Source organism: Ceratotherium simum, chromosome 16 (assembly GCF_057802395.1).
Source record: "Ceratotherium simum simum isolate JZ-2026a chromosome 16, ASM5780239v1, whole genome shotgun sequence".
NCBI lineage: Eukaryota > Metazoa > Chordata > Mammalia > Perissodactyla > Rhinocerotidae > Ceratotherium > Ceratotherium simum.
In genome coordinates, this window is record NC_141915.1 from 25,236,403 (window position 1) to 25,249,709 (window position 13,307).

Sequence of the window (13,307 nt, forward strand, 5' to 3'; positions counted from 1 at the left end):
ATTTTTTAAAGTCACACAAGTGCTATGAGCATACAACCTTCCTTAAAAACCAATTAGAATTACAAATAAAAATACATCCTCATTGATCAGTACTATCCCTTTCTCCTCCTGCCCAGAGGCAACCAATATCAGGTAACCAAAACCTGGTATCAGAGTCTTTATATGCATCTTACTAAACAAAAGTTGCATGGTGTTTTCTACATGTTAACAAGGTATACAGATTTCAAAATACCACACCAGTGGGTTTCAAACTATGTTCCACTGAGCCCCAGAATACCAAGGAGATATCTCAGGGGTTACTGTGAAGAGCAAGGGCACCACTACATACTGGTAGTCCTGGATTCTACACATAACCCAAACCATCAGACTTAGACCAAAGTCATTCCACTTTTATCTTATTTATAGATTAGGGCTTCACATAAAACTTCATTTTGAAAATGGTTTCCATTGTTAAAAATAAAGAACCACTATACTAGGCTGAACTTACACCCACAGGGCTACTTCTTGTGGGTAGTGGGTAATAGCCTGCAATCAACAGGAAGGAGAGAATACTAAAGATCATTCCAACAATAACAACAAAACAACAGAAACTGCCATTTATTGAGGATTTACTGTGTGCGAGGTACGGTGCTATGTTTTCATGCGTTATCTCTAACTTAATCTTCATACTAACTCTAAGAGACTTGGAAAATTGAAACTTGAACAGAATACAGATCTGATAAACAGGAGAGCCAGAATCCAAATCTAAGCTGTCCAAGTCTGGACTTCAAGCACCTAACTACTATAACACACTGCCTTCCCTTATGACCCGGCTCTACTACAACTACCTCTTCAATCGCTTTATGCCTTAGTTTCTTTTTTTTTTTTTTTTTTTTAATAATTTTATTTATTTATTTAATTTCCCCCCAAAGCCCCAGTAGATAGTTGTATGTCACAGCTGCACATCCTTCTAGTTGCTGTATGTGGGACGCGGCCTCAGCGTGGCTGGAGAAGCGGTGCGTCGGTGTGTGCCCAGGATCCGAACCCGGGCCGCCAGCAGCGGAGCACGAGCACTTAACCGCTAAGCCACGGTGCCAGCCCCGATGCCTTAGTTTCTGCATTAAATGGAAATAACAATACCTATCTCATATGTCTGCTACGAGAATTAAATGACACGATCCAGGTGAAAAGCTTACCATAGGGCCTAGTGCACAGTAAACTGCTGCTATCAGATGTTGGGCACTCTTAGGTAATTATGATCACTACCTCAAGTCACTGGGATGCAAACACCTAGAGCCAGTTGAAGCTTGGTTAATAAGAATGATCAGACCATCTTCATTAAATTTAAAAAGGCTGAGGCTAAAAACTGGAATTTACAAAATTCCGTGTTTTTTTTAGAGGCCACAGAATCCTAAGTCTACAGCAGCACCTCTCTTTTTTGTGTGTCATAACTTTTATTTTACTTCAGATAATCCATATAATGGTATTTATAAGGATTAAATAGATGAAACTTTACTGGAAAAAATCAAAAACTCGTTCTGAAAAAGGAAAGCTTGTTTAAAAAAAATCCACACCACCTCAGAGACTTCTATATGTTTAGAAGACACCTGCCATCTGATGTAGTGTGTAGCTTAAGCATACTTACTACAAAAATTCGTAATGCCTGCTGTCCTGTATTCCTGGAGCCTTTTGATTTCCCTTCGGAGTTCAAATTCCACTGTTCACCCAAAAAAAACAAAAGAGAAAAATTGGAAAAACAAAATATCAATGAGCACTTTTGCTGTTGAGTATTTCCAGTAATTCTGCCTTATATAAAAGACTGGGCATTTCCATTTGGGGAATCCTATTTGTTGGTAATGTCTCATTAGAAATTTTCCCCAAGAGCTGAGAAAAACCTACTTCAGCTGTCTTCCGGCTGCTGTCTCCAGATGGAGAAAGTGGCTGGAACAGTCTCCTAGAAAACTTCAGAGTAAGCTGGCTGAATTCATTTAGCTACAGAAGTAATGAATATAATCTTCTAAACAACCAAGTTTCTTTGCTCTATTTATCCTCTTAAAAGTTCTATCCACATAACCAAATTCTTTTCTGAAACCTGTCTCTGGTATTACTCGATGTGGCCCTTTTGCAAGGAAAGGACAAAAGCTCTGTGCTCAAGTCCCAGAGAATTTCTTTATAGCTTTTCTCCTATAGAACAAAAGAGCATTGTGTTTCCATAAACCAAAGATTTCTGCCTCCTCTGAGCACACAGATCAGGTTGCACTGCTTGGGTTATTACGTGACAGAACATCCAAATTTGGGTGCTTTAAAATAGAGATGAAGGAGGAGCCTGGACAATCCACAGGGTGTAGTTCTTTGGAGTGACATATAAACCGGGAATGGCACAAACTGGGACAGGAAGTAAAGGACCAGTCACCCAGTACAAACCACACAAAGAATGCCAAGCAAATAGGGTGCTTGGTGAGGACAACCCACCTGACTCAGATAAATGCCTACAACGCCATGCAAGAAATATTTGCATAATGAGAACAGGATAAGAGCCTTGGTAAAGTACCTTCCCAGAACTAAACTAGGGGGTTAAATACACTAATCTCATGATGAAAGGATAGACCAAGTCATCCAGTCCAGATTGTTTTAAAGTCTAGTCCTTACTGCCTTAATAACATCAATTTTTTCTAGTGAAAAAAATCAAATGGTAACTGGGTAGAGCTCTCTCAGAGAGAAAGGCAAGAAAATGATGGAAGTGCTATCTCCATGAGTCATTGAACTCGGTCCCCATTTTAAAAACCAGTTTTAATACTAAAATATTTATGACCAAAATAATATGATGTCTGGGATTTGCTTCGAAATAATCCAGTTGAGGGTGGGAAGGGAGTGGGTGGTAAAGATGAAACTGGACTGGCCATGTGCTGATAATTGCTGGCTGGGTGCTGGATACATGAGGGCTCATTATACTATTATCTCTACTTTTGTACATATTTGAAAACTCCCATAATAAAAAGATAAACTTCTGTTTATCTGCAGGGGAAAAAAAGCCAATAGGCTTTTTAACCTCTTTTCTCCCAACCCAAAGTCCCAAATTTATCTCATGGTAATAAAGGGGAAGACAGACAAAAATATCCATTTATTTGTTTACAGAACATCACAGAAAACACACCATTATCTCTCCTATTTCTATACACACACACACATACACACAAATACTTGCTTAACACTCAAAAACCACCTACGTGCATGGCTTTCAATGAACTTGTCATGCTCCACTGGCCCCACAATCCTTGCAAATCGCCTCATTGTTTCATAAAGGTCTTGGACCTCCTTGGGATACCGCCGCTCCATTACTACAGAGAAAGTGAAACACAACCATGTCACAGAGAATATAAGGGATCTCTAAGTCGTCTGCATTTCTTTTATAAGAAGTGAAATGGAAGGACATTATTCCTAACCTCATGTGACTAAGTTACCTATGACAGAAAGCAAACAGGAAAGCTAAGAATGCAAAACACTAATAATGATAACAGCATCACAGAGACTATCACATAGGGATGTTGTTATCACTGGAGACCACCTGCACTACTGAGCACCGGCGTGACTGCCACACCTTACTGTCTCTTAATCTGTTCCGGGGCAGGAACTGTTGGCAGTAACGGGAAAGACAATTAAAGGCAGATCATGCATTCTTAGGAACAATGTTGGGCAAAATTTCTAGTATTAACTTTGCAGGAAACAAAAGAAGTGCAGACACAATGATCCATCTGGAAGAGGAAGATTAGCCTGGAAAAAGTATATGATCTTTTGCATGCTCTACCAAAAATCTTCTATCAACACATCCTCGGTATTTGTACCTCGTGATTATACATCACGGGGTGTAATGCCTCGTGAGGCATTTATTTCTCCACTCTCTACATGGGTCATTTTGCCTTTCTCTAAACTAAAGTAGGGCCAGCCCCGTGGCTTAGTGGTTAAGTGCTCGCACTCTGCTACTGGCGGCCTGGGTTCGGATGCCAGGCACGCACCGACGCACCGCTTCTCCGGCCATGCTGAGGCTGCGTCTCACATGCAGCAACTAGAAGGATGTGCAGCTATGACATACAACTATCTACTGGGGCTTTGGGGGGAAGAAAAAAAAAAAAGGAGGAGGATTGGCAATAGATGTTAGCTCAGAGCTGGTCTTCCTCAGCAAGAGGAGGAGGATCAGCACGGATATTAGCTCAGGGCTGATCTTCCTCACAAAAAAAATAACTAAATAAAATAAAATAAAGTAAGCACCATAACTTAACTTACTACTAATGAAGTTATATTTTGATAACTACCAGGCAACTCAGGTCACATATGCAGGGTAGCCAGGGTCAGCAACTTTGAGGATCACTACTGACCAAATTTGTAATAACAAGAGGTATCGGCAAGGAAGATGGGGAGTAAAACCTACCAACAATAACTGGTAGGTTGGAGTGGCCAGGAACTCTCCAACTGCTACAGGGTCATTTCAATCAGATAATGAATAGTAACTAGGCTAGTTCTGTCCACTCTTGGACTAAAGATATAGGCTTTCACTTAGGATGGATATATACATCCATTTATTTTTTTTTGCTGAGGAAGATTCATCCTGAGCTACTATCTATCTGTAGCAAATCCTCCTCTTTTTGCTTGAGGAAGATTCGCCCTAAACTAACATTTGTTGCAAATCTTCCTCTATTTTGTATGTGGGCCACTGCCACAGCATGGCCACTGACCAGTGGTGTAGGTCCGTGCTGCAGAGCATGCTGAACTTAACCACTAGGCCACCGGGGCTGGCCCAGGACAATTATTTAAATTAAGTCCTCTTTTCAGATGAATCTCTTCCCTTGCAGGAGACAGTCTTGTCCACAAATTCCAGGAGCTGATCTGATGGGCAGCCACAGATTGATAATTTTTACTACAACTCTCGCCCCACCTCACTACAGGGATAATACAAAAGAATTTGGAGTAAAATTTTTAATTTGATGTAAAAAACCCCTCTGCCTACCATATTAAGGTCACATGTCCATTCAGTATAATGGCAATTTAAAACCTCTGAAAACACGTTGTACATGCCACTTCTTTCTCAGAAGCAACAGAGCTTCCCCTTAGCTCTACATCTAAGAAATACAGTTAAAAGAATAAGGAGGCTAAAGTGACCTCTGTCCACCAGCTGAGAATGGAATTTACATAAAAGTCAAGGTCTACTATGAGTAAAGGTTAAAACCCAACTGACCTATTACAGAAAGCCCAGGAATTCAGACAGAGGAACCCACTACTGTGGCTACCAGAACACGACCGATTATTGTCTGTAGAAAGGGCAAGGGAAATCTGATCCTGAGTTAATTTTGCAAACCCACAGCTCTCGATGGAACAGTGTTAAACAGGCAATTCTGTACACTACTGGAAGGAATATAAATTGATATAACCATCTTTTGTAAAGCAATGTGGCAGCATGTATCAAGCATTTTTATGATCATATTCTTTGACCTATTAATTCCACTTCTGGGAATCTACCTTAAAAAAAATTCTAAATATAGACAAAGCTTTATACACAAACAAACCCTGTGCCCTAGTGGCTAAGTTTGGCACGCTCTGCTTCGGTGACCAGAGTTTGGTTCCCAGGCGTGGACCTACACCACTCATCAAGCCATGCTGTGACAGTGACCCACATACAAAATAGAGGAAGATTGGCACAGATGTTAGCTCAGGGTGAATCTTCCTCAAAAAAAAAAAAAAAAAAATGCAGATGCTCTAGCTCTACCGCCAGAGATTCTGACATTATGCAACTTGAGTTAACAACTACTGTCATAAATGTTTTGTTTAAAATTATTCAATAATGTGGAAGAAATTTTGAAAATAAAGCAGCTAATACTTACACTGAAACTTTCTAAGGTTGATTAATCCATGGTCTCTTATAATTCTAGAATAAAACCCACAATAATGCATTATAATTAGTTTCATATTTAATAATGTCTTCCACATCCAGTATTTAGTAGACATCCTAAACACTATAAGGTATAATATTGAGGTCCACTTGCCACAAAGTTCTGCAGGTCAGCGAGTTACTAACACAATTTTAGGCTCTCAAGCATCATATATTTTTCCTCTCCTTGGGCACAGTAGACTCTCAATAACTATTTGCCAGATGAATGAATGAATCAATGAGCACTCACAAACACCAAAAAACACACGTCTACATGTAACTTGAGATGAAACAGAAGGGAATCGGTGTCATGTCATAAATATTAATATATTCAGCTAAGGAAATGATAATGGAGAATAGCCACTTACGGGAAATCTGTTAACCATAAAAGGGCACTATGATCACACATTCAACATTAACAGCTATACATTCACATAATGTTTTGCAGCTATTTGAAATAAATATTGTGCATGTTTAACGGAAGGGCATCATAGCAACCTCAACAAGTGAGTTCTACAATACTCTCTAGCTCTAATTGTGTGTGTTAAGCAAAACAGAAGCTAAGTAACCACGCAGAGTTGTGTGTCTGGAACCTCTGATTTATACCAGAAGTATTCATGACTAGCAATGAAGCTTCTCACAAGAGCAGCTGGGTAATCTTCTTCGGCACTTCTTCGAAACTTACTCCAGACACGCAGAGTAAGATCTACTTTAGATCACGTCTTGGTCCCTCAAGAGAGTCTCCCAAGTCCCATTCCTTTTTATTGTTGTGATACCACTGCGTTTCTAGTTAGTAACACTGCGGTACATGCCTACACATACATATACATACTCACACCCTCTGCATACCCTTCTCTGAACTGTTAAAGTCTCTGTAATCCAATAGGGGTCTGGGATCCATAATTTCTTAGTCTGAATGTATGTTTTTTGTTCTGTTGCAAAGAGAGGGAATAACCAAGAGTGCCTGAAACTTGTTCAGAATTTCTTTGAAATCTTTTCAGATAAAAGACTTCTCATAAAAAATGAGCAGTTAGAATGAGAGCATTAAAAAAAGCATAACAACTTAATACCTTGAATTTACCTTGTTCCTTTTTTCCTTAAAACAGTGTACCCACATTATTCATTGGTCATCATAAAATCAAGAAAGCGTAAGGAAGGAAGAGGTAAAAAAACAAAAAAAGGACAGGCATTATTACCCCCACTGACAGATGGAAAAACTGAGACCCAAGGAGGATAACTGCCTTCTTCAAGGTCACAAGATAAGCCACAAGTAGAATGTTCTTATGGGCTATATGTAGTCAATAGTCCAAAGATGAAAGAGGCAGGATGGTTTTCCATACTTACTTTTTTCGCCTTTGTCTCTCCTTTAACCTGGAATGATAGATATCCACTACGGCCATCTTCAAAGCTATAAATAAATAAATAAAAACATGCATATAAATAAAGCCATGACAAAAATAAATCTTTTACCCAAACTGTCCTAACTATGAATCTCATATTGCTAACTATTTCACACTCACTGGTCTAGTAAATTTGTCTCTTGGAAACAAAAATATCCTAGGATACTGAATTTCTTTACCACTAAATTATAGTGAAGTTCTTTTTTCCTATGCATGTACTTACACAGCATTACCCTATAGATAATAATTTCTGCTTTCTACTGTACACCTCTTTTGGCCATGCCTTGTTAGTATGCTACTAGCTTTCATATAACAGTTCAACATGGGCTTTGGTAACACATGGGCTAGAAATTATATCTATTAGATTAGTCATAAAATCGAATATTGACTGAGGTTATAACTGCACAGCAGTAAGCTGAGGAGATGACGTCAAGACAAGACTGACGTGAATAAGGCACAGCATAGACATTTTCCCAGAGTAGCAGTTTTCAGCTGGGGAGAAGCAACTATTTAGGTGGTAGTTTTGCATTCAGCAGTGAAAAGTTCCATTAACTAGCCTAATAATCCAAAAGCTGTGCCCTGCCTGGCAGCCCATGTCCCAATCCTTTCCTGGCTTTAGTCTCACGTTAAAACATGAGGAATTAGGAGAAAAGAGTTACTGGATAGCAAAAGTTTTCTGATGAAAATACAATAGTTCTAGTTCTCTTTCTTTCCCTGGCCAATTGTTCCATCTTAAGAGTACCTCAGGGTTCTGTTCTTAGTTTTTTTTCACCCCTCACCTTATTTCTATAAACTCATCCACTCCTATGGTTCCAAGTACCATCAAAATATATCAACTCAAACTCAGATATTTATTTTAAAAGCTCCAGACCCTATTTGGATATCTCTACTCACATGGTCTTTAATTACAAATTTGTATTCTCTTTCCCATGCTCCAAAACTCTTCTCTTGGTCAACAGCATCACACTACACCTAGCTGTCTAAGACAGAAATCAACTAGGACCTTCCCTCCCCCTCTCTACCTAGTCAGTCAGTGAGTCTTACTTATACTTAATGCTAAATCTCTCTCAAATTCATCTCTTCCTCTTTGTCCCTAATCCTATTCCTTAGCTCAGGCATCTTGTCTTACCTAGATCACTACATCCACTCTTTTAATGACTCCATTCCTGCCTTACTTCAATTTTCCCCTTCAAATGAAACCACAGTAATGTTTTTAAGCACAATCTGATGGTGTAATTCCCCTACGTATAATTTTTCAGTGGCTTCCCATCCACTTACAGGAATTCAAACTCCTACATATTATATAAGACCCCTTTCTGTCTTGATTCTGCCTATCTTTCCAGTCTCGTTTCCTACCATTCCCTCATATGCCCTATACACCATGCACTCAAAACAACCTGCCCTAGACCACACTAAGTATCTGTGCTCTGCTAAGTACAGAGCACAGATCCAAACCTAGGCAGTCTGGTTCCAGAGCCTTGAGTAGGAAAGACATTGAAATTGCCCAAGATGTTTACTTTCTCTGTGTTAGTCCTATATCCTAAATCTGGCTTAACTAAAAATGAAATGTATATTAAAAAAAAAACTCAGAAGTAAAAAAGTCTCACAGGCTTTGTATAGTCTGAAGACCTCTAGGGTTAAGAAACGAAGACCAATCATTAACAACTCTAGAAAAAAATACGAGGAATGCATAACTTAGCCCTATGCTACATTAAACCATTCTTCTCATCTATAATCTATGGATTCTGAAGGAATCTTAAGATTTAATGATTTCAGTAGATTCTGGAACTATCTTAATAACTTGTTATCTCCTTAAGCTTTATGTCAGTTGAGAGTTTGGTAGGTTTTGTCTTATTTTAATTACTGAATGTATTCATAGATGAAAGAAGCTCTAGAGCACAACATAATGACTTGACACGTGTCCTTTGAAAAACTAAAATACATTATTCAACTGTCAGGTAATACAATTTCTAATAACATACCAGCCTTTGCAGCAAAGAATTTAGTTGTATTTGACAATCACTTCTTCCAGGATAGTAAGTTTCATTCCAAAATACGGCCTAGAGCCTCTGTAATACTGATAAACAAAAACAGCAATACAATCTCATTGCTCATCCAAAGAATGTGAGATACAACTTCAAGGTTAGCTCATGGGTGCAATGAGAAAGCACAGATTTATATGTTCTACTAGAATAACTTTTAAACCTTGTTTTCAAGTAAATTCTTATTTGGAACAGATAAGTTAGATCTGCTCTAGCTGAACCTCTTCTCTCTACCCTAGCTGCAGCTATCTTTCCCAGCAGTAGTCCCTGTGGGTACCTCCAAGGAACAGTTTGAAACCCACACTTGTATAGCAACTAAATTTTAGGGTAGGAAAAAAATGGAATTAATCAAGTATAAGAACAGAACACAATGGCTCATCAGATCACCAATTTCTTTCACTATATGAAAGCAAACAAAAGTTGAGCAATGTACAATCCTTATGCATTGTCAATATGGTAGCCCTGGCAAGATAATAGGAATAAATTCTGGATACTCCATCCTGACTCATTATCTTGCATCGCACTGCTACCTGCCCTCAGGATAGACTCAGATTAGAAGGCAGAAATACCAACATCTAACAAGCTGGGCTATGAGCAGACGTACTATTTATGTATGTAACTTCAATCACTGGGAAATGACCAGGAATACTTTATTCGGGCCATCTTCCCTTGGGTCTGAGATAAAAATAACATAAGTTCTAGCTGAATGATCTGAAGAGGTGAGTGAATGCAATGTTTTTTAAAGTTTAAGTATATAGAAAAAGTAACTACCATGGATTTTTTTTTGTTTCTAACAAGTATAAAAACTTAAACAATACTGCTTCATTTTTCCTCATAACCACCCATAAACTAAAAATAATTCAATAACATCAGGTCCAAGATTCAAGGCAACGGTTCTCAAACTTTTTTCTTCGGTAGCAGAACTCTTTCTATAAATGAACTCTTTCTTGATTTTTAGCGTTGTTCCATATAAAAGCCCAGGTACCACAGAATGGCCCATACCTTGCCACTGTTTTCTAACACAACTGCTGTGGAACGACAGGCTCTAGAATGCTACACTGGCGGAGATGCACTTTACATGCCAGCGTGGTAGAAGAGGCAGGTAGGAACAGGGAGGAGAGGCTGTGTCTCTGACATGCAGTACAACCAAATACAAGTTTTACAGTGAACTGGAACACTATTTCTTATGACAAAGAGAATTAGAAGTCAATAGTTCAAGGCAGAAAGAGAAGCAAATAAAATAGCTAATTAAATAGCTAACATACACTGAGTATTTATCATGTTCCAGGCTCTTTACGTGCCTTATCTCATATATCCACCCAATAACAAGAGGCGTTCAATAGGAAAGAGACTGCCTAGAGATCCAGTGGAAATTACTGTTAATTTTGACAGAATATTTCTGTAATTTTTCTAAAACGCTAACTTACCATGTTGTTTCCTGAGATTGTATGGGAATGACAAAACAGAAAAGAATTGAAGAGACTGTGTTACAAAAAAATCTATAAATAAAGACCACTGATAACTGGCTCTATTGCTTGATCATTTCAGTAGTTTAAACTTGTACAACTGGCTCTGGAGAACAAAGAGAAGGAAAGGAACACATAGAAAAAAATGAGAGGCGAACTGGAATTCTCCCAGAGAAAAATTCACATTTGAATCTCTCTCTCTTCTTTATAAAGCACACTCAGGTAGCAGCAACCGATTATAAGACCTTAAATGCATGAATAACCCAGGGAGAACCACAGCACAGCAGGCAGAATAGAAATGAGAAGACAGACACTGAAAGAATGAGAATCATCGGTTCACATCCTACTTAAAGTGACCGGAGGTTCTAGTAAAGCGGGCAAACAAAGAACCAGAAATCATTAAAAACAAACAAACGAAAACCACTTATAACCTATTCACTGATGCAAGGCCTCTGAAATCTCAGCTTTGGAGGAAGAATAGTCTCCCTGTGATTACACTGCGGACTGATAAAGTTTCCAAACGGCTGGCCTTAAAATATTTCAAGAAGTGGGCAGAAGTCAGAGGCAGCTCCTTCCCACTGCAATGTATTTCTAACGTTGTTCAAAATAGCTGGCAACATGTTTCTGTTTTCCTGACAGAAGGCACTTACTGCTTGCTTGGCAAGAAAACCAACTCAGAGGCCTCAAATGCAGGGAAGCCAATCAAAATCCCAATTGCAACCACACAAACACAAACCTGTGACTCAGGTATTCCCCAGAAGCAAAGCTTTTTAAATCATTTTCCCCCTAAATTTTTGGTTAAGATGTACACAATTAGTGTACATCTAAGGAAAGAAGGAAAGAAGGAAAAGAAGGAAAGAAGGAAAGAAGACTATGTGACCTAATGGTTAAAGTCAGCAACAAGGAAGCCTTAGGCAAGTTACTTAACTCCTCTGGGCATTTCCCTGAACGTAAAATGGGAAAATATCATTTCTACTTCTCAAGAATGTGGTTAAGCTACAGAAGATGACCAATGTGAAATCTCTCTGTCTCTGTCTCTCTCTCTCTCTCTCTCACACACACACACACACACACGCACACACACACACACAAACAGCAACAAAAATTCAAGGTTGTTAAGACAGTTAAGTATAGTACAGTATTAAGAGCACAGGCTCTGGAGATGGCTCTGCCACACGCAGGTTACAGACCTCGGGCAAGTTAGTTGATATTTCTACTCCTTGACTTCCTCATCTATAAAATGGAGATAATAATAATAATGCCCAACTCATAGAGTTTTGTGAGGATTAAATGAGTTCACATGTGTGAAGCACTCAGAATGGTACCTGGCAAACAGTACGTGCTATATGTGTTAGCTATTATGATTAACAGCATTTATGTCTACAATGTCCTAAGCATAAAACAGTCAAATCACTATAAAGGGAAGGGCACTGCCAACAGGTAGGCAAGTGTGCACAGTGACCAGGCTGGACCTCTGATCTACTAACTGTTAAAGGATCTAAAGACTGACAATATGCGCCAAAGAAATAAAAATTAAAAAAAAAAAAAAAAATTTTAAAAGGTGGGGGAGTGTCCAGGCCTGGCCAAAAAATTTTGCTGAAATTAGCTTTCCAAATAAAACGACAATAAACTGTTCTAATGTGCAACCCTGAAAAGCATTGCAAACACAGACCCAACACACAGGAAGAAGCTCACAATGCCTCTTACTTGCCTGGGTTACGGGACAGCAACAATAAGAAGATGCTGCACCCAGCGTTTTACAACCTATGAAACTCTGGGAAAGAGGAGTCCACAAATTTAGGAGAGATATTCCCAAATAAAAGCAGATGGGAAGTGATGTCCCTCAGGAAAAGGGAACTACACTACGCGTCTGCAATGAGATCCCATAACATACCATGACACAGGAGAGTGCCAAGTTATAAGTCTTCTGAATCTCTCATTCTGAACCAATAATTTCTGCTTATTTCAATAACATATGAGGAGGTGTCATTTAGGGATCCTAGAACTTTATTTTCTTCCTAAGACACTGCTTCACTTGCACTATTCTTTTTGGGCCCATTCTGAAAGCCTTCTGGTATGGTTAGAATGCAATTAATTACCCCTCCATTGTGTCCTAGGCTTCTATAATGACCACTCAAACCCATTTTATCAGACAAATTCTGTGAATCATAGCACAAGTCTTTGGGTGAGGAAAAGGGCTTGGTGGCATCAGCCGATCTTCTAGATGCCCTAGGGTGGAATACAGAACCCAGCCAAACAGTTTCCTTCCTTCCAGGAGTTGTCAGTGAGGAAACATAAAAGGAATGTTATTAATGCTCAGTAATATTAAGAGTATGATGGTATAATGGAATGGTAATAACACCAATCTGAATTATGTACCATCTTTCATTGGAGACATTCACATTCTCTGACTAATCAGCGTTACCCCTTCTTTACAGCACGGGACACAAAGGAATAGGCAAGCAAGATTCCTAGGACTTGCCCAAGATCACACAGTGAC

At 39.0% G+C, this 13,307-nt stretch overlaps 1 protein-coding gene across 3 annotated transcripts in view; it reads right to left on the reverse strand.

Moving 5' to 3' along the window:
• Positions 1–13,307, reverse strand: part of TADA2A (transcriptional adaptor 2A) — a 46,986-nt gene that overhangs the window by 6,143 nt on the left and 27,536 nt on the right. For all 3 annotated transcript variants that reach the window (XM_087440855.1, XM_004434833.3, XM_087440856.1), the window contains 4 exons: positions 7,244–7,307; positions 5,853–5,896; positions 3,207–3,317; positions 1,625–1,696 (listed from right to left, as the gene is read on the reverse strand). In XM_087440855.1, the coding sequence (XP_087296981.1) occupies positions 1,625–1,696; positions 3,207–3,317; positions 5,853–5,896; positions 7,244–7,307 (291 nt within the window). The remainder of the gene's footprint in view (positions 1–1,624; positions 1,697–3,206; positions 3,318–5,852; positions 5,897–7,243; positions 7,308–13,307) is intronic.